Source organism: Nerophis lumbriciformis, linkage group LG13 (assembly GCF_033978685.3).
Source record: "Nerophis lumbriciformis linkage group LG13, RoL_Nlum_v2.1, whole genome shotgun sequence".
NCBI classification, from domain to species: domain Eukaryota; kingdom Metazoa; phylum Chordata; class Actinopteri; order Syngnathiformes; family Syngnathidae; genus Nerophis; species Nerophis lumbriciformis.
In genome coordinates this window covers 12,082,745-12,104,755 of record NC_084560.2, presented here as the reverse complement: position 1 = coordinate 12,104,755, position 22,011 = coordinate 12,082,745, and the positions used below count along the sequence as shown (strand labels likewise).

The 22,011-nt window shown below is 40.4% G+C and overlaps 1 protein-coding gene across 1 annotated transcript in view; it reads left to right on the top strand.

Annotated features, from left to right (window-relative positions):
• Positions 1 to 22,011, top strand: part of LOC133614003 (uncharacterized) — a 51,432-nt gene that overhangs the window by 9,584 nt on the left and 19,837 nt on the right. Inside the window, exons 2-8 of the mRNA XM_072914567.1 lie at positions 2,295 to 2,503; positions 3,268 to 3,311; positions 17,579 to 17,765; positions 17,923 to 18,533; positions 18,595 to 18,858; positions 18,927 to 19,146; positions 21,376 to 21,575. Coding sequence (XP_072770668.1) covers positions 2,295 to 2,503; positions 3,268 to 3,311; positions 17,579 to 17,765; positions 17,923 to 18,533; positions 18,595 to 18,858; positions 18,927 to 19,146; positions 21,376 to 21,575 — 1,735 coding nt within the window. The remainder of the gene's footprint in view (positions 1 to 2,294; positions 2,504 to 3,267; positions 3,312 to 17,578; positions 17,766 to 17,922; positions 18,534 to 18,594; positions 18,859 to 18,926; positions 19,147 to 21,375; positions 21,576 to 22,011) is intronic.

Here is a 22,011-nt window from a genome sequence, read left to right as displayed (position 1 = left end):
AATTTGTCCCGGGAGGTTTTCGGGAGAGGCGCTGAATTTCGGGAGCCTCCCGGAAAATCCGGGAGGGTTGGCAAGTATGGCTTAAATCTCTGGAGTCTACATAAACTTCAAATCTTTTCCTCATTTCAAAATGTTTTAGTTTTTTTATGTTGTTTTTTTGTTTTCCGCCCTTTTTTGTCAAACAAAACTATGTTTTTAATGGCAAATACACAAAAAATGCAAAATCTTCCACCAAAAATATTTTTCAAAGTGGACTAGTTGATGTGAAGTAATCGGAACCTTTGATAGGTCAATAATTCATAATAACATTAATTTTGATTCAATATTATGTTTTGAGCAATGACCGTTTGAAAGAAAAAAAAACAGCTTTGTTTTATTAGTCAACATTGCAACTGTTTCTAAATTACATTTCACCTTTAAGCTTTTTTATTTCACTTTTGTTATGTTTTTGTTTATTTTAATAGTATTTTTAGAATGTGCCGTGGGCCTTTAAAACATTAGCTGTGGTCATTTTACCGGAAATGGCAAAAAAAAAAAAAAAAAAAATCTGCGTCCTTTCTGATTTCAATGCGTTAAAAAGACACAAAAAGTGCGTTAACGCCAACACTGGTTGACAGTATAACAAAATAAGTCACATTTCTGTAACATTCACAGTTTTGGAAAAAAGTGCAGAGGTAGAAATATTCAAAATAACCTCTTGTATATAATCTAAACATAAATAATGCCTCAAAACAATTTAATTAAATTTAAACAAAAAACAGCAGATGAGCTCTCGCCCTGCACAGCTGTTTTGTGCTTTGTAGTGTCATATGGGCTTGTAGATCGTTGGCCCCTTTTTTTGCCACAGATATATACGTTCCTGCTTTGCACACAGTGCATTCTGCTTTCCATGTGTCACGGCCAGGACGAAAACACAGATACTTTTCCCGCAAATCATCCGTGAAGTTGCATTTACGTTTCGGCTTCTCTCTTGTGTCCTGTCTGTCTCTCAACTGTCTCGCTCTCTGTCTCTGACACCCCCACCTCACGAATGTTGCTGAATGCGCACACCTTCACAATTTGTTTTGTTTTTAACCCCTTCTTAACCCTGGACATACATTGAAAATACACGCAACCCTAACTCAAAATACCGGACATTTGAGGCATTTAAGAAACCCCGCCCGGACAGCCCCGCAAAAGAGGACATGTCCGGGGAAAAGAGGACGTTTGGTCAGTCTAAGCTAACCTGTGTTTAGCGCTAGCAGTTAACATAGCAGTGGCACCGAATTACTCATACCACAAACAATGAGGTGCTAACCATTCAACCTGCCAAAAAATAAAATAAATCCCACAGTTAACTTGTGATTAGCGTTAGCCGCTAACTTTAGCATAGAATTGGCCCCCAAATAGTCTTAGTCTAGTCATAGTACTGCTATTGGCAGTAAAATGCCCCTAGCTAACATTGTGTTAGCAGCTAACCGTGCTTTTGGCAGTTAATGCCTCACCATACTTGCCAACCTTGAGACCTCCAATTTTGGGAGGTGGGGGGTGGGGGGCGTGGTTAAGATATATATATATATATAAGAAATACTTGACTTTCAGTGAATTCTAGCTATATATATATATATTATATATATGTATATATGTAATAATATATATATATATATATATATATATATATATATATATATATATATATATATATATATATATATATATATATATATATATTATTACATATATACATATATATATATATATAAATTAAATAAATACTTGAATTTCAGTGTTCATTTATTTACACATATACACACACATAACACTCATCTACTCATTGTTGAGTTAAGGGTTGAATTGTCCATCCTTGTTCTATTCTCTGTCACTATTTCAGAACACACACATTATACAAATATACCGGTACATTATAAAATCAATAAGAAAACGGGAGCTCTAATTTGGGAGTCTGAATTAGTACTTATTTTGGCAGGGAAATGCTTACATCGAACAGTGAGCTAGCAGCTAACATTGCTACTGGCAGTGAAATGCTTACAGCTAAAACATACACATGGGGCGCAAAGACAAATATTTAACCTTCAGCTGTGGTGTCGTCATTAATCTTACAGGTCATGTGACACTCCAGAGAAGAAACGAGTGAAAAGTAGGTCGTAGTGCTTCCAAAATAATTCATTTGTAATGTAATAAGTGCCCACAGGGGGCAGCAGTGGCTCAGTCTGTAAGGGACCTGGATGCAAGGAGGACTTCTAAGAATCAAATTTAATTTCAGTAGCTTATCTTTGCACCTTTTGTTCCCCCAGGCTGGAAGGCATCATCGTGGACTACGCCGTCATTCTGGTGGTGGACAGTGCGGGCGTGAGCGGCGATCAACTGGACTACCTGACCCTCCAGTCCAACCAGGTGGAGAACTCCTACCGCGAGGTCAAAGAGCACCCGATCTTGGTCTACGCCTTCAGCGAGCTGAAGACCTTTGTCACCGAGGACCTCCTGAAGGACGCCTTGGAGAGCGGTGCGTATTGTTGATGGTGACATCACCGTGCGGCCGTAGCAGCGGCAGTCTCCAACACAAACCTTCACGTGTCATCTCTCAGAGGCTCGGCAGACGCCGCCGTGACGACGCTTGAGAAAACATCTCTAATGCGCTCATCTGTTTCTTATTTGTCTGCTCTCGCACATTTTATTCAGAGAAAAGTGGGGCATATTTAATGAACAGTGGTTGGTTTGAGGACTGTGTGTGACCTAACTGCGGTTTTAGTCCCCGTCTTTGACCCAAGGACATGAAATTAGAGATTCTGATTTATTTTTGCATCTGCTATTTGACAGCAAGGTAGCACATCTGTCGGCTAAGTAGGTTTGCCTCCTCTCTTCTGCTCCGAGCCACGTCTTTTCATCAACTTTGACGGAAGCGATAACACCCAAGAAATTTATCCGTGACCTCGACTCAGGGGGAGAGAACCTGCGCGCTCAGTCGTATACCCATGAGACGCTCGCATGAATTATAGGCTCGGACGTGCCGGATTAATGGTTCTCATATAGTCTGACGGGCGGCTCAGAAGAGCATAGGGTTTGGGCGGCGCGACGGCCTTGTCCCGCAGAGGCTGATGTGCTCTGCAGATTTTGCGGGTATTTCGAAGGTGACGCTGTCAGGACGGAAAGCCTTCCAGCGCCGTGACGTTAAACATGTCACTTCGGGTCTGATTCGAGACGGCCACATTGGTGCTTTTTTTAAGTGTCAGCTTGTATTAATGACGGTTCCTCTTGCTGGTTCCACAGTGTCTGAGATCCCGGAGACGGTCCATGCTGCAGGAGAAACCTCGGCATACTTGCCAACCATGAGACCTCCGATTTCGAGAGGTGGGGGGGTGGGGGGTGGTCGGGGTGGGGTGGGGGCGTGGTTGGGGGCGTGGCTAAGAGGGGAGGAGTATATTTACAGCTAGAAATCACCAAGTCAAGTATTTCATATATATATATATATATATAAATCTATCTATCTATCAAGAGGGACAGAGACAGCGCACAGGGCATGTGGATCACATGTTACCATGGCGAGAAAACATGGAGAGACTGCCAGTTATCTAGTCTCCACCAGTTGCAGAAAATGTGCCATCAGTACAACTGGACAGTGCTGTTTCAGTTCCATCATCAGGACCATCAGTGAGTCAGACACAAACTAGTCTAATCATTAAACCAGATTCAATGGCTGCTGAGTTGCCATCATCAGAACCCAGATCACCCACAACAAAAACCCCACCAGTGACCCGCAGGTACCCAGAAAGGTTTCGAGTACCACCAAAAAAACGGAATCTCTGAAGACAGTATAAAAATCTGTGTTAAAGATGTACAAATACTGTTTGTATAATATGGCGTCACATTAGTGCCAAAAATCCGAGCGCATAAAAACTGTTATCGCGCGCTGATTCTCCACTTCGTGCGCACCCTTTTGCGCTCGCGTGGTGCCTTTCTGCGCGCGCGCGGTGCCTTTCTGCGCGCTCTCTGTGTACTCCTGGAATCGCGCGCAAAAAGGCACCACGCGAGCGCAAAAGGGTGTCGCGCGCGCGCACGAAGTGGAGAATCAGCGCGCGAAAACAGTTTTTATGCGCTCGGATTTTTGGCACTAATGTGACGCCATAGTAATACTTCATCCCCTCGCCTGTTTATTGCCTCCAACTCAATATATTACAACAACATTGCTCCATGCAGACCCTCCAGGTCCGCATGGAGCTGGAGGGGGCGTGGCCTCCAGGTCCACCTGAATTTCGGGAGATTTTCGGGTGAAAATTTGTCCCGGGAGGTTTTCGGGAGAGGCGCTGAATTTCGGGAGTCTCCCGGAAAATCCGGGAGGGTTGGCAAGTATGAACCTCGGTGAGTGGTCACAAGCACACTACACTCATATCTATGTTGTGGCGCCCCCTGTGGTAGTCAAAATACTTTCTAAGACATTTCCCCATACATTTAGGACAGAGGTGTCAAACTCATTTTAGATCGGGGGCCACATGGAGAAAAATCTACTCCCAAGTGGGCCGGACTGGTAAAATCACGGCACAATAGCTTAAAAATAAAGACAACTTCAGATTTTTTTTCTTTTTTCTTTAAATAAAACAAGCACATTCTGAAAATGTACAAATCATAATGTTGGTGTTTTTTTTTAACTTACATGTTGCGGTGAATTGTATTCTATCTTTATTTGTCGTTATTTATACTTTCTGAATAAATTATGTGACGATGTTCATCAGTCAACTCATTGGTGTTAATTTTCAATCTATCAAGATAAAAAAATAATGTATTTAGATAACTAAAATAAATTATAGGATGTTATTTATGTAGTTTGCTCAATTTCCTCGACTGGTGCACTAACATCATGTGGTTTATTATTATTATTTTTTTTACATATGTAGCATAATCTGCAAAGATACAAATAATTGCTATTGCGACATCTAGTGGACACATTTAGAACAGCAGTTTCTTACATTCAAAAATTTCGGCTCATTTTTATACATAGCAAACTCATCCCGCGGGACGGATAAAACCTGTTTGCAGGCCGGATTACATCCCTGATTTAGGACAAAAATCCTCTAATATTTGTAAGACAAATGGTCAATGACTTATGGAATGCTAATTTCTAAATCGTTTTGCTTGATGGCGGCCATGTTTTTTAACTAATCTTGCTCAAACTGTACACACGTGTTTGTCAGTCCCCGAAATGTACGTGCCAAATTTGGTGGTGACTTGGATAAACACCATAAATTTAAACTGTAGGGATGGATACGGAATCAGGTATATTTTTGGCACAGATCGAATCCCACTGGTCCTATTGGGCACAGATTCACGTAAAATCCTGGGTAGGGCGTGACATTGGTTTTGCTAATGACATGCTACTGATGAGCATTAGCAATTTTACGTTTTATATTTTACAACACCTCCAAATTTGTTAATGAAAACTACAAATAAACTGCGCATTACAATCAAACAGCTGGTGCGTAATAAGTACAATAATTATATTATCAACACTTTTTAGGGCGCCAAAACAGCAAAAATTGAACTGACTGGCCAACAAACCATAAACTATTCTCTACTTCCGCCTAATGTTTTGGACTTGCAACTGTAATTGAGACTCAGCAATGTGATAATAATCAGCAAATTTTTAAATGTTGCAATAAAAAAAATTTGTATTGTCAAAAACAATTATTAACACACACACAAATACCAAAAATTGGTACTGTTGAGTACCGGTATTAATTCCCAGAACCGGGAATTGTTAGCGTATTGGTTCAAATGTGAAAGGTAACCATCCCTAGGTTGTTTTATAGGACGTATTAAGATGTGTGAGAAATGACAATTCAATCTGATTTATGGGGATCAACTTTGGGGGTTGGATAACAGCTACAACATGCGGCGTATTTGTCAGAGAAGTAATAGCGAATAAAACACAGTAGCGGTGCGTGTTTTGGCACCTTTTGATATGAAAGAAAAGGGTTAGCTTATGATGAGTTCAATTTGTACTGGAAAGTCAGAATTTCCAAGTTTCTAGTCAGAATTTCAACTGAAACGCCCCTTGAGGTTGGATTTCTGACATGGAAAGTCAAAGAATTCTCACCAATTCAGAGTTTGCTTCAAAGATAGCTACTCTGGATGTAAACAATGATATCCTCTTCTATAATAACCGTTTGTCGCATTAAATCAGTCATATACAATGCATTGTTGTATATTTATATTTGGTAACGTAACGTTAGTGTAAACTACACTTTTTTCATGTGGTATATACGTTCTACATCGCTATCAAAAGTGCCTGGGTTTTGACGAAGATAGATATCTACATATATCCATATTTTAGAGTTATTTCTTTCTATAGTCATGTTGGAAATAACTAATGTTTTCTCTTTGTGCTCTTTCTATTTTTTCTCCATCTCATGACCGAGGGTACACTGTGGACTACCTTGAGCTCGGAATGCTGGGAGTAGCAATACTCCCTTTTATTTGTTAGCTCATCCTGTCTGTAGCTAAGGAGAACAATAGACATGTGTATTCGTTCTGGAGGGTGGGGGCGAGGGACATATTGAAGAACACAGCACTTGGGTAATGTTTTTCAGATCAACTTGGCTACACAATTGAATGTGTTGTCCTAGGCTGGTCTCTTCAAAAGCTTTGAAAATAAAATACAAAATACCTATTCTGTTCTGGTGATGATTTAAACTAATCTTATGTGTCATCAAAAGAACTTGGGATTGACCAGTAACTTAAATTCCCTTGGAGGAACATCTGGTCCAAACGCAACAGTTTTCTCTTCATCCACCGTGTTTAAAGGTTGCATGTTTACTTATAAGTTGTCAAACAAGGCAAGCGCAATGGTGGATATGGCCATTTTGATTTCCGACATCGTAACCGGAACGCTCATAACTCAGCTGTGACGTCACTCCTAGCTCCGACTTCCCACTTCCCAGGTAAATGGAGTACAGAATTAGACAAGTGGTGTCCAAACTTTTCCCACATTATATACACACATGTGTGTGTGTGTGTGTATATATATACATATATATATTTATATTTAAAGACAAAGCTTTGTGTTTGTATTAGTTATTAGTGCAGCGTGTTATTGTTAAATTATGCCTTTTAGTTGTATGTTTACATTTTTGCTAAAGAAAAAAGCCCCAGGCTGTACTTGTCTACACTTTTGGACACCCCGAGCTTATACAAACAAATAGATACAGCCATGTGTATTCACGAGTCATTTACCTGTCGCTTTGATTGATGTGTTGGTGGACAACGAAATGCATCAATAGATGACTTATAAACACACGTGTCTACCCATAAAAACACAGATGTGGTAAATTATCAAAAATGCTGTGCCTTTTTCCCCTTCTTGCTGCTCATTGTGAAAAACACAGATGAATTTCCGCAAAGCAGGGACGTGATTTATTTTATGATTCTAATCAATAACATTTGCATTTAACGTGTTTTTAATCCCTCTACACACACTTATAAACACTTCCTATGTTATTAAATCACTTTATACACTCTAAAACCGCCATAATTTTGACATGAAACTTCACTTGGTATTCAATTGTACTTTAGAACTTTGCAATGCACTGAGACTGTAGTAAGCGAACCGTAACGTGACGAGGAAAGCATTTTGCAAGCGTTTTTATTACAGTATACCTTGTTAGCTGCGGTTCTATAAGGGGAAACATGAATTTCAACATGAAGAACAAATTTGGCCGCATGGCAGTTTTTTTTATAAGGTGACTGAATGGACACTCTAATGCAGTGGTTCTTAACCTTGTTGGAGGTACCGAACCCCACCAGTTTCATATGCACATTCACCGAACCCTTCTTAAGTGAAAAATAAAATGTTATTTTTTTTCAAATTCAAGACAAAGTTATATGTTTTTGGTAACACTTTAGTGTGGGGAACATATTCTAAGTAACAAAGACTTAATTTAGAGGTATTTGGACACTAGGGGTTCCAGTGACGTGCGGTGAGGTTCATGGCTGGTGAGGCACTGACTTCAAGGGTTATGTTTAAAAGCTCATACCAGCATTCTTCCCTGCTTTGCACTCAGCATCAAGGGTTGGAATTGGGGGTTAAATCACCAAAAATGATTCCTGGGCGCAGCGCCGCTGCTGCCCACTGCTCCCCTCACCTCCCAGGGGTGAACAAGGGGATGGGTCAAATGCAGAGAACAAATTTCACCACACCTAGTGTGTGTGACAATCATTGGTACTTGAACTTAACTTTAACTTTACACATACAAACTGTAGCACACAAAAAAGCACATTTAATACAAAAAACGTTATTATGGTCTTACCTTTACTTATAAATTAAGTCAATGCGCCGCTCCTTCTGAACAAAAGCATCGATAACTTGTTTATAGAAGTCTTCCTTATCTTTCTTCAGTTTTAAAAGTCTCTCTGTCTTGATGGAGATCTTCCTTTAATTATTACCTCCTGCTTCGATTGAAAGTCCAGTTTAGAAAACTGTTTTATTTTAGATATGTAATCCTCCATGTTAAAAGTCCAGGCGAGAGGAAAAAATAAACTATCGCTAACTGTTGCTGCTTGTTGTCACTTATTCTGCAGCCGAGTAGTCGCAAAAACGATCGCTGGGATCACTAGCGCCCTCTACCACCATGAGGCGGGATTACTGCAAGCCTCAGCCAGTGCGTCTTCGCAGCCGTTTTAGAAATACGTTATACACATACAGTTGTTGACAAAATACACTGTACATTATATACCTCAGCTAACTAAACTATGGAAATGTATAATATAATTCATATAGCAATACGGTCTCACTGCACAGCAAGCCAGCAGTTAGCCGAGTCATTGCGCAATCCATGGTGAGGCTCAACTGGCTGCTGATCACCACAAGTCTCTTCTCATTATTGAAACGGCAAATGTGAAAATTCAGCGATTTTGAATAAAAATAATCTAAAACTGGTGAAGTTAAATGGAAAATAACTTCATAGTATAATCACTGGATACATATAACAATTTAATTTTTTTTCCTTTTACATTTTTTTACTTTCCATGATGGCACGTGAGGCTCCGCCTCACCTGCCTCCCCTGACTGCACGTCACTGAGGGGAACATATTCTAAGTAATAAAGACTTAATTTAGAGTTATTTGGTTAGGGTTAGGGTCAGGGTTAGAGGGTTCGGGTTATAATAAGGCCATGCCGAATAAGGCATTAATAAGTACTTAATAATGAGTAGTTAAGAGCCAATATGTTACTAATTTGCATGTTGATAAGCAACTAATTAATGGTGAATATGTTCCCCATACTAAAGTGTTACCATGTTTTTTTTACTGGTGCATAAAATGAACCGTGCATGAACATCATCACCTTGTTCAAACAACAAAACCAACACAGTGCATAAACGCACAACAAATTACACACCTGCAAACCAGTCAGCTGTTGCTGTATCCGTAATACGCCGATAGGGAGAAGTTTGTATTTACACGATGAGTCGGGTGTGTTTTGACCTCCGCCGAACCTCTGAGGCCGACTCACCGAACCCCTAGGGTTCGATCGAACCCAGGTTAAGAACCACTGCTCTAATGGGAGTCGTATATTAAATTTTGGGAGATACTGTAATGTTTCTGAACTGGTGTAAAATTTATCGAAAAACCGGGATTTATAACTGCATTTTGATAATCTCACGGACGGACGATGTTAACATGAAAAAAGAGACATTTACTGTATGTCTTTCCATATTAAGAAATTACATATCCCAAACCAAACTTATATAATCACATTAGTGTCTGACAACTAAGCTATTCAGTTGTACACACTGAACCTACAAGCTGTGCTCTTTCAGAACAGAATGATCGTTCTATACACGGAGGTGTTTCCAAGGAGCGTTTAAGTATGTCCTACTCTCAACGTCCGAAACACAAAACATGCAAACTAGTGGGCTTTCTGAGAGTGTTTATTTATTTTAGTTATTTAAGAAAATCTAAATATTTCAGTGTTTGTACAAAACCCAAAACCAGTCAAGTTGGCACGTTGTGTCATTTGTAAATAAATACAGAATACAATGATTTGCAAATTTTTTTCAACTTATATTCAATTGCATACACAATTGAATTCTGAATATGGCACATTGCATAAAAGTTGGCACAGGGGCATTTTTACCACTGTCTTACGTCGCCTTTCCTTTTAACAACACTCAGTAAACGTTTGGGAACTGAGGAGACCAATTTTTGAAGCTTTTCAAGTAGAATTCTTTCCCATTCTTGCTTGATGTACAGCTTAAGCTGTTCAACAGTCCGGGGTCTCCGTTGTCGTATTTCACGCTTCATAATGTGCCACACAATTTCAATGGGAGACAGGTCTGATTGCTGAAATAAGCAGGGGCGTCCATGATAACGTTGCTTGGATGGCAACATATGTTGCTCCAAAACCTGTACAGTATGTACCTTTCAGCATTAATGGTGCCTTCACAGATGTGTAAGTTTACTCATGCCTTGGGCACTAATACAACCCCATACCATCACAAATGCTGGCTTTTGAACTTTGCGCCTATAAAAATCCGAATGGTTCTTTTCCTCTCTGTTTCGGAGGACACAAAGTCCACAGTTTCCAAAAACAATTTGAAAAGTGGACTCGTCAGACCACAGAACACTTTTACACTTTGCATCAGTCCATCTTAGATGAGCTCAGGCCCAGCGAAGCTGACGGCGTTTCTGGGTGTTGTTGATAAATGGGTTTGGCTTTGCATAGTAGAGTTTTAACTTGCACTTACAGACGTAGCGATGAACTGTAGTTACTGACAGTGGTTTTCTGAAGTGTTCCTGTGCCCATGTGGTGATATCCTTTACACACTGATGTTGGTTTTTGATGCAGTACCGCCTGAGGGATCGAAGTGATCTCTCCATATTCTCTGAACCTTTTGATGATGATATTACGGACCATAGATGGTGAAATCCCTAAATTCCTTGCAATAGCTCGTTGAGAAATGTTGTTATTAAACTGTTCGACAATTTGCTCACACTTTTGTTCACAAAGTGGTGACCCTCACCCCATCCTTGTTTGTGAATGACTGAGCATTTCATAGAAGCTGCTTTTATACCCAATCATGGCACTCACCTGTTCCCAGTTAGCCTGTTCACCTGTGGGATGCTCCAAAGAAGTGTTTGATGAGCATTCCTCAACTTTCTCAGTCTTTTTTGCCAGTTGTGTCAGCTTTTTTGAAACATGTTGCAGCCATCAAATTCCAAATGAGCTAATATTTTCAAAAACTAATGTTTACCAGTTCGAACGTTAAGTATCTTGTCTTTGCAGTCAATTCAATTGAATATAAGTTGAAAATAATTTGCAAATCATTGTATTCTGTTTTTATTTACCATTTACACAACGTGCCAACTTCACTGGTTTTGGGTTTTGTATAAGTACTTTTTGAGCACAATAATAAGAGTTATTTCTGGTGTTTGTATGGTGTCCTTGAGTGCCCAAAAAGGCGCCTTATAAATAAAATCTATTATTAGGGACCGAGTCCCTTTGGGACAGAGGACCCTATTGTATTTCTAACGTTTTATTATTATACCGCCGCCTCTTTGAGCTGTAATTTGACCCCCTTAACATGCTTCAAAACTCACCAAATTGGACACACACATCAGGACTGGCAAAAATTGCGATCTAATCAAAAAACCAAACCCCAAAACTCAAAATTGCGCTCTAGCGCTCCCTAGGAAGAAAACACAGACAAAACTGCCTGTAACTCCCAGTAGGAATGTCGTAGAGACATGAAACAAAAACCTCTATGTAGGTGTCACTTAGACCTATATTTCATACACTGACAACCCCCAGCAAAAAAATAAACAGGAAGTTTGCAATTCCCCCTTCAAAACAAAAGTTGTGTAAAAACAGTCACCTTTTTTCAAACATTATCTCCTCTGAGCGCGTTTGTCGTGTCGGCTTCAAATTAGCACATGAGAGAGATTGAACCTTTCTGATTAAAAGTTGATGAAAGAGTTTTAATTACTGCTCCGGTTTGGATTTTATGAGCCCTCAAAGTCGGTCCCGTCCATCGCTGCTTGCAGCTTTAATTATTATTATTATTACTTCTGGTGTTGACGGACAAGCATTATGGATTACTAGATGTAAATAGACAAATGCAAAGCCAGGCCTGAAGAGCCAGTTCAAGAAACCCAGTCGGGGAGGTGGCAGAGTATGTCTGTGACGTTTGTGCTAACTGTTGCACCAGCGCAGGTAACAAAGATGAGCTCACCGGCAAAAGGATGAAGCGGATTTGTTTGGCTCTTTGCTGTAATAATCCGCCGACGCACTACACAGCGCCGTCTGTCAAGACCGAGACGATAGCATCTTACAAAGTCTGACTTTTATTTTGTGCGGCGAAGTCCCTTCAGGGCTGCTCTAAATACGTCTGGTGGTTAACTTAATTGAAAGCCAGATTGGGAGGTAAATAAAAGCTGAAAGCAAATCCTTGATTCCGCTGATTGCAGGGCTTTTTCAGACATTCTTTGGAAAATATAATTTTGATGGCGATATCATGTTCCAAAAACTTTGGGCAGGGGACGCACATTTTTTTGGGGTGGAATGTCAAGAAAAAAGGGCTGATGGAAACATAATGTACGGTAGATAAGCACAGTGATTGTATCGTAATATTAGAAGACCTCCCTAATGGCGCACTAGCCCATAGGCTACATAAGCTTCTTTCACACAGAAATCCCACACAATTACTACAACAGAGCCGTAACAGTAGATCTCTGTCGTTCATACAACACTGATCAAAACAGGACATTCCCAATTTCACACAGCAACACGGAATCCTGATATCAGATAATTAGATGGACTGGTGCTGCATTTGACCTAAAAAGCATTTGTAGGACAGCAACAGTTGCTGTCAACACGACAAGGCAGGAGTGTCTTTCACATGTCTTTCCAACTCTGGCTGAAACAACTGTGCAGTTCAGACAGGAAAGAGGAACACTAAAAAAATGTGACTCAATGCAACGTGAAAAAGCACACTTTCTTTGCAATACTTTATATACATACTCAAACTGTCATTTGCGCAGGTGGTACTAAGGACCAAAAATAAACAAAAAAAGCTATTTATCTACTAGACAGCTAAAAATTTAGTTCAATTGGTTCAATAGTTCATATGGGATACTTCATACTTGCCAACCCTCCCGAATTTTCCGGGAGACTCCCGAAATTCAGCGCCTCTTCCAAAAAACTCCCGGGACAAATATTCTCCCGAAAATCTCCCGATTTTCAGCCGGAGCTGGAAGCCACGCCCCCTCCAGCTCCATGCGGACCTGAGCGAGGACAGCCTTTTTTCATGACGGGAGGACAACAGGGTGACAAGAACTAAATCATCCAAACTACAGATAAATTGTATTATTATGTTTATTTTACCTAAAAATAAATATATTTATTAATTAAAAAAAACAAAAAACTAAATACATTTTTACTATATTTTGCTAAAAACATCAAAATTAATTGTATTTTTATTTGTATTTTTTCGTGACTCCTTATTACGTCCAGCCATAGAATTATACATTAAAATAAACATATTTCAAATAATTGATTTTAAATTATCATAATAATTCATTTAAAATGACCATATTTAATTATTAAAATAATTGCTTGTTTATCAACAACTTTAGCATTTTATTCATTACATTTTGAAACTCTCAGAAGCCAAGTTATGTTATATTCCTTAATATTTATGTATGCAAGTTTGAAGTATCAATTATCTAAACAGTTTTGTTTGCATATTTTCAGGATGTATATATATATATATATATATATATATATATATATATATATATATATATATATATATATATATAATATGTATGAAATACTTGACTTGGTGACTAGCTGTCAATATACTCCTCCCCTCTTAACCACGCCCCCAGCCCCCACCTCCCGAAATCGGAGGTCTCAAGGTTGGCAAGTATGGGATACTTTGACTGAGCCCTGTGAATTCTGCCTAGTAACAAGCAGCCAATTAAACAACAAAATAGTAATACATTGGTAGATAGCAAAAATATAGTTCACTTGTAAAGTTAATTGGCCTATGACTGTGCTGTATGACTTCTATTTAGAGTCAATGGAACATGAAGTGTCGAGGGAAGAAAAAAAAAAGATTAATCAGCTAGACAATCAAACACATCAAGCTAGATATGAAAAATCTACAGAGGTGGGTAGAGTAGCCAGAAATTGTACTCAAGTAAGAGTACTGTTACTTTAGAGATTTATTACTCAAGTAAAAGTAATGAGTAGTCACCCAAATATTTACTTGAGTAAAAGTAAAATGTATGTTGTGAAAAAACTACTCAAGTACTGAGTAACTGATGAGTAACATACACACACATATCATATATATATATATATATATATATATATATATATACACACACATATATACACATACATTGATATATACAGTATATCATTTATATTTATTTATTTTGCCGTTTTTGTTTACATGTTAAAGGTGTTTTAATGAATATACATGCATGTTTAACACATATAGATTCCTTTCTTTCATGAAGACAAGAATATAAGTTGGTGTATTACCTGATTCTGATGACTTGCATTGACTGTAATCAGACAGTAGTGCTGATAGCGTCCACGTTTTTCAAATGGAGGAGAAAAAAAGTTCCTCCTTTCTGTCTAATACCACATGAAAGTGGTTGGTTTTTGGCTTCTTATTCGTCCAGATTCCATGTTCGTTTTTATACACTTTACAAGAAATACATTGGCGGCAAACTCCGTAGCTTGCTAGCTTGTTTGCGCTGGCTTTCGGAGACTCTTGTTTTGAAAGCGCAGGCGCGATGGAGCGGCACTTTTATTGTGAAGACAGGAACTGTGCAGTCAGTCTTTAGGCTTGTGACGGGATGTACGTTTGAAATAAAAAAGTGTCTTTTTTCCTTCACACTTTTGATTGATTGATTCAAACTTGTATTAGTAGATTGCACAGTACAGTGCATATTCCGTACAATTGACCACTAAATGGTAACACCCCAATAAGTTTTTCAACTTGTTTAAGTCAGGTCATGTGACCGCCTGGCTCTGTTTGATTGGTCCAACGTCACCAGTGACTGCATCTGATTGGTGGAACGGAGTCAAACGTCACTAGTGACTGCATTTTATTGGTGGAACGGAGTGAAACGTCACCAGTAAGGCAGGCACTTTGAAGGTCTGTCTGACAGACCAAAACAAACAAAGCGTGCATTAACAGATCGATAAAAATTAGTAGCGAGTAGCGAGCTGAATGTAGATAAAAGTAGCGGAGTAAAAGTAGCGTTTCTTCTCTATAAATATACTCAAGTAAAAGTAAAAGTATGTTGCATTAAAACTACTCTTAGAAGTACAATTTATCCCAAAAGTTACTCAAGTAGATGTAACGGAGTAAATGTAGCGCGTTACTACCCACCTCTGAAAATCTAGTTATTGTAGTTATTTGGCATATGGGGTATGACGAAGCAGTATAATAATAATAATTTGCTTTATTGTCTCCAAGGAGAAATTTGTCTAGGACATCAAGACACACGTTTTAACAATACAGTGAACAGTGTGCAGGTATATCAGTTAGTTATGAGATCACACATTACACTCCCCCTGTATTGCACACCTCCCGTATTGCACTATCCAATATCGCACTCCTTATTATTGCATCGGTTTATAATATCACTCAAAGGTGTAGCTTTGCCAAAAAAAAAAAGGAAACAAAACAAAAAACAAACAAGTTTTAATTGATGAAAAGATAGGCTTTTTTTTATATACAAACCCCGTTTCCATGAGTTGGGAAATTGTGTTAGATGTAAATATAAACGGAATACAATAATTTGCAAATCATTTTCAACCCATATTCAATTGAATGCACTACAAAGACAAGATATTTGATGTTCAAACTCATAAACTTTATTTTATTTTTTGCAAATAATAATTAACTTAGGATTTCATGGCTGCAACACGTGCCAAAGTAGTTGGGAAAGGGCATGTTCACCACTGTGTTACATGGCCTTTCCTTTTAACAACACTCAGTAAATGTTTGGGAACTGAGGAGACACATTTTTTAAGCTTCTCAGGTGGAATTCTTTCCCATTCTTGCCTGATGTACAGCTTAAGTTGTTCAACAGTCCGGGGGTCTCCGTTGTGGTATTTTAGGCTTCATAATGCGCCACACATTTTCAATGGGAGACAGGTCTGGACTACAGGCAGGCCAGTCTAGTACCCGCACTCTTTTACTATGAAGCCACGTTTATGTAACACGTGGCTTGACATTGTCTTGCTGAAATAAGCAAGACAATGGTAACATTGCTTGGATGGCAACATATATTGCTCCAAAACCTGTATGTACCTTTCAGCATTAATGGCGCCTTCACAGATGTGTAAGTTACCCATGTCTTGGGCACTAATAAACCTCCATACCATCACAGATGCTGGCTTTTCAACTTTGCGCCTATAACAATCCGGATGGTTCTTTTCCTCTTTGGTCCGGAGGACACTACGTCCACAGTTTCCAAAAACAATTTGAAATGTGGACTCGTCAGACCACAGAACACTTTTCCACTTTGCATCAGTCCATCTTAGATGAGCTCAGGCCCAGCGAAGCCGACTGTGTTTCTGGGTGTTGTTGATAAACGGTTTTCGCCTTGCATATGAGAGTTTTAACTTGCACTTACAGATGTAGCGACCAACTGTAGTTACTGACAGTGGGTTTCTGAAGTGTTCCTGAGCCCATGTGGTGATATCCTTTACACATTGATGTCGCTTGTTGATGCAGTACAGCCTGAGGGATCGAAATCACTGCTTACGTGCAGTGATTTCTCCAGATTCTCTGAACCCTTTGATGATATTACTGACCGTAGATGGTGAAATCCCTTAATTCCTTACAATAGCTGCTTGAGAAAGGTTTTTCTTAAACTGTTCAACAATTTGCTCACACATTTGTTGACAAAGTGGTGACCCTCGCCCCATCCATGTTTGTGAATGACTGAGCATTTCATGGAATCTAGTTTGATTTGCGAATCATTGTATTCCGTTTATCTTTACATCTAACACAATTTCCCAACTCATATGGAAACGGGGTTTGTACATTAAAGAAAACAAATATACAAACATTTATATACAATAAAGAAAAAATGATTTTTAAATTGATATTCTGCAGTCGAAATAAATATTAAAAATATTCATGCGTGTTTTGAACAATGCTGAAAGGCTCATCAGGGATTTATTGGACACATGGATGACTTTGACAGCAATGTTCTACACAGCCAGAATAGTGTCAACATTAACATTTACGACCAATCAATACATTGCCGTGAATAAATGATCCTAATCAAAGCGGCAATTATTATTTCCAGTTAATGGTCCAGTCTTTAAATAAAGAGCATGTTGAAGACATTATGTGATCTGTTGACATCCCCTGGATTTGATTACAGGAGCGCACATGTGTTCAGCAGCGACGTTTATGCTACATTAGTTTCTTTTAATTGAAATCTTCAAAGAGGTTCCTTGATTCAACCTGACGCAGGCTGGAGGCAAAAAAGGGTTATTTTGAAGGCCTTACAACATTTTGACATGGTATTTGCGATGCAGGTCCGCCCTGAGAATGAACCAGAGCCGGAACTCCCATTCCCAGAAGACGTCATGGAAGACGTCAGGAAGGACGAATTCCTGCCCGAGGTGGCTGAAGACGACACGGTGGTCACAATGGAAAGTGATGTGGTCATCCTGGAGGAGAGCGTTGATATATCTTCCCCTCCCGTCGTCACCACGTCGGCACCTGACACCGGCAGTAAGTGTTTATCCACGTGATGTGTCTTTTCTTACCGGTAAATGTTGGACTTTAGCATAAAAACAAACAATACCGCAAACTGGTTTTCAAAGACAGTTGAGCTTTTAGTGTAGCTAGCTTTCTTTTTCCACGCCAAGTCTGACTTTGTTTAACCTAGGCATTAAGGAGGAGGGTTTGCTGCTGGAGAACACTGTGCAAACTACAGCGGCAGAAGAAGAGGACCACCACCAGCAGACACAGGAGGACGTCCCCCCGTTTGAGAGTCAAGAAGAAGGAGTCACGTTGCCTGAACCCCCAGTATTGGTGGAGGCCTCAGGCACCGATGACATTGACAACCTGCTGTGGTGGCCTGATACCACAACTTCGGCGGCAGCAGAGGCTGAAGATGTGGTCGTTCTGGACGAGGAGCATCTGGACAGTGGCGTCATCACTGAGGAGCTCCTTGCAAGTGAAACAGCAGAAGAGGGCTTTTTTCCTGGTGCTGCAGATGTAGCTAGTGAGGCTAGTCAACAAAGTAAATCCAAGCATTCTGAAGAGGCTGAAACAGCCGCTCCAGAAGAAGCGCCGCCTTCAGTGGAAGGACCTCCAGAAGCTTCAGAGATTGCAACAGATGAACTTGCCGATAACGATATCTTGCTGGTCAACCAGGACACACCAGAACCAACTGCAGGGCCTGCAGAAGAGGAGTTACCCTTTGCAAATGTACCTGAGATTAAACCAGCTTTGGAGGAGCAACCTGACCTTGTCATCCCTTCACTTGTGGAGAAGGTAAGTTTCAATGTCGCGCAGGAAGTAAGAACGAAGACAACTTTCTACCATTTTCCGCTAGATCCAGACCACCAATGAAGATGGCGACCCCAGCTACGAAGTGATCGACTACGGCTTGATCAACCACACGGAGGAGGGCAGCACGGGGTTCCCACTCAGCGTGTCACACGGCACTGACCCGACAAGCATCGCCATACCGGCTAACCCAGGTCGAGCGCTGATGGTCTTCTTTAGCTTGCGGGTGACCAACATGATCTTCTCGGAGGATCTGTTTAACAAGAGCTCGCCAGAGTACAAAGCGTTGGAGCAGCGCTTCCTAGAACTGGTACATTGTAATTGATTGACTTAAATGATATAGCTTGCAACAACTTTTACAATCCTTGTTGTCCCCAGCTCGTGCCCTACCTCCAGTCCAACCTGAGTAACTTTGAGAACCTTGAAATCCTCAACGTCCGCAACGGAAGTATCGTGGTCAACAGCCGGATGAAATTCGGCAAGCCTGTGGCTCAGGGCGTCACCTCCACAGTCTATTTGATCCTGGAGGACTTCTGCAACACGGCCAACCAGACCATGAACCTGGCCATCGATAAGTACTCCCTGGATGTCGAGTCAGGTTAGTTTATTTGCTCGATTCTGACGTCAAACCAAAATTGCCACTAGACTTCAAAGGGTGTCCTGCTGCTGTTACACCCATTAAATCACCTTTGGAAAAAAAATGTTCTTATGTAATATGAGACCATGAGTCACTTTCTAATAACTGTCCCTGAAAATAGTGAATCATGTTTATGTTTAACTGTCAAAGTCACTCTAAATCACACGCTTTGCAGACTGCTGAGCTCACATAAACCAGCAGAAAATAAAAAAATCATGACTGAGGCCTTTTTGTTTCTTCGCGTTAATGTATGATGAATTTATTTTTGTTGTTATAGTATCTAGTTTTCTGAATAAAGCTAATAAAAAAATGCTAAGCTCCCCAACTTATACAGGCAGACCGTCCTCCATTGACAGACATAAAGAATCGCTAAAAGTGGAACGTTATGAATTTTTAAAATGTTTTAATATCACAATGGAACGTATGGCGCACCGTGCTTTTTGTGTACCTAACAGTTCTGCTTTCCATCATGTGGTACAGTCAAGGTTGGATGGTTTGGAATGGTAAACTTAAATGAAGCATTTGTTTTTAGCTCTGTCAGCCTACAGTGTAACAGTCAGACTACAGTTACATCATTGAAAAAAATTAGGTACTCCAACAAGGATTTTTTATCCAAACAGAAGCAGCTCAGTTTGGGCTGTGTGTCCTCCATCTTAGAATAGACACCCAACACAACCGCTGTATGTGGGACTCTGGGTACTCAACTGACCTTGAGGAACAGAGGAGGGGGTCACAATGTCCAATGATTCAACCGCAAGGTTGATAGTTCGATCAGAATCTTCCAAATCGAATAGTCGACTATTCTAGGACAACCTAAGTGCTAACATTAAATGTATTTGGCGACAAAGACAAAGACTCCCTTCGTTGTAAACCACAGTATTCTGTTGACCAATGACCACCTTAGACAGGCTAACTATATTGTGCGCCAACAAAAAGGGTGCTAACAGCAGTGGGACCATAGATATATCAAAATACGACTGCTAAGTGATGTGCCTATGTGGCGGCTATTTTAGCGGAGGCTACTTTCCAATTTAAGGTAATGCAATACAATGCAATGGAGAACCCTGACACTTTGCCCCTATTAGGCTCGCTGTAGACACACAGCTCAAATAGGGGTGTTGTATCTCGTTTTAACATGTTATTTCATTATATTTTGCAATGGAAACAGAGGGAAAAGGTTGCCATACTTTTTGTTTCCCAAACTGTTCTGCTTTCAACCAAACAGTTGAGTGAAGTTAAGTTTTCCGCGGTATAGTTTGTATCGGTAAACTCAAACAAGCTTTGGTTTTCGGCGCCATAACTTGGTTTCTATGATAGTGAATAACACAGGTTGGACAGTTTGGCACCCATAATATTGGAGACAGCAAAAAAAAGTGGACCAAACTGAAACCGTTGCCTGGTTACAATAATAAGAGTGGTGTCAGTAAGCCTGATTAACTGTACCGTGGTTAACCAAATCCAAAATGGAAATGCGGCTAAAATGCCTTTGGGTGAAAAATGTGCCTACAAGAGACAGAGCTACAGTTTGGTTATGATACCAGCCTGTCTGGCTCCATTCTAGTAAAATGTACCATACTGTGACCAGTACTTTAACAATATTAGTCAGACATTTTTGGACCCAGGCAGCACGGTGGAAGAGGGGTTAGTGCGTCTGCCTCACAATACGAAGGTGCTGAGTAGTCTGGGGTTCAATCCCAGGCTCAGGATCTTTCTGTGTGGAGTTTGCATGTTCTCCCCGTGACTGCGTGGGTTCCCTTCGGGTACTCCGGCTTCCTCCCACCTCCAAAGACATGCACCTGGGGATAGGTTGATTGGCAACACTGAATTGGCCCTAGTGTGTGAATGTGAGTGTGAATGTTGTCTGTCTATCTGTGTTGGCCCTGCGATGAGGTGGCGACTTGTCCAGGGTGTATCCCGCCTTCCGTCCGATTGTAGCTGAGATAGGCTCCAGCGCCCCCCGCGACCCCGAAGGGAATAAGCGGTAGAAAATGGATGGATGGATGAATTTTTGGACCCTTAACATTAACTGCCAAACATGGCCATACAGATGGATTGGAATAGAATGGTACAGGTGGATGGACAAGAACTATTCCCATGATATCAAACTGTTCCAGTAAGATCTTTCACTGTCAAACCAACACCACTGCAGAGACATCCATCATAACATTCTTGTGGTTCTGTGATTTCCAGGCGTCCAGGCGGACCCGTGCAAGTTCCAGGCGTGCAACGACTATGCCGAGTGTAAGGTGAACAAATGGTCTGGGGAGACGGAGTGTGTGTGTAACGCCGGCTACTTCAGCATAGACGGCCTGCCTTGTCAGAGCATCTGCGAGCTGCGCACCGACTTTTGCCTCAATGACGGAAAATGTGACATCATCAGGGAGCCATCTGCAGGTGGGTGGGGATTAAAGGAAAGAGATCCGAGTAAGTATGTGTGTATAAAAGTGAGCATATTCGGGATTTTGAGGCTTAAATCACAGAAAGCACGTCTCGAATTTTGCATTGAAACGTGCAGGAGAACATAGCACCTCCTGCTGTTTTTACAGTGGTTTTACTGGACTGCACTCCTTTTTTCAGACATTGCATAGACAATAGATGAGTTGAGTCAGTCCAACTCTTCCATCTCATACTGAGAAAGCATGACGATCACATACAACATAGTATATTTGAACTCAGGACGCAGTGTTCCCTCACAGACAAAGACAATATTTATGTCCGTACATGTACTAACAAATGGTATGCTTTAAACCTTTCACACAACACTTGGTTACATTTTAACAACAGAAAATGATTGTAGTCTTTTTTTCTCCAGAAAGCATTATTAGT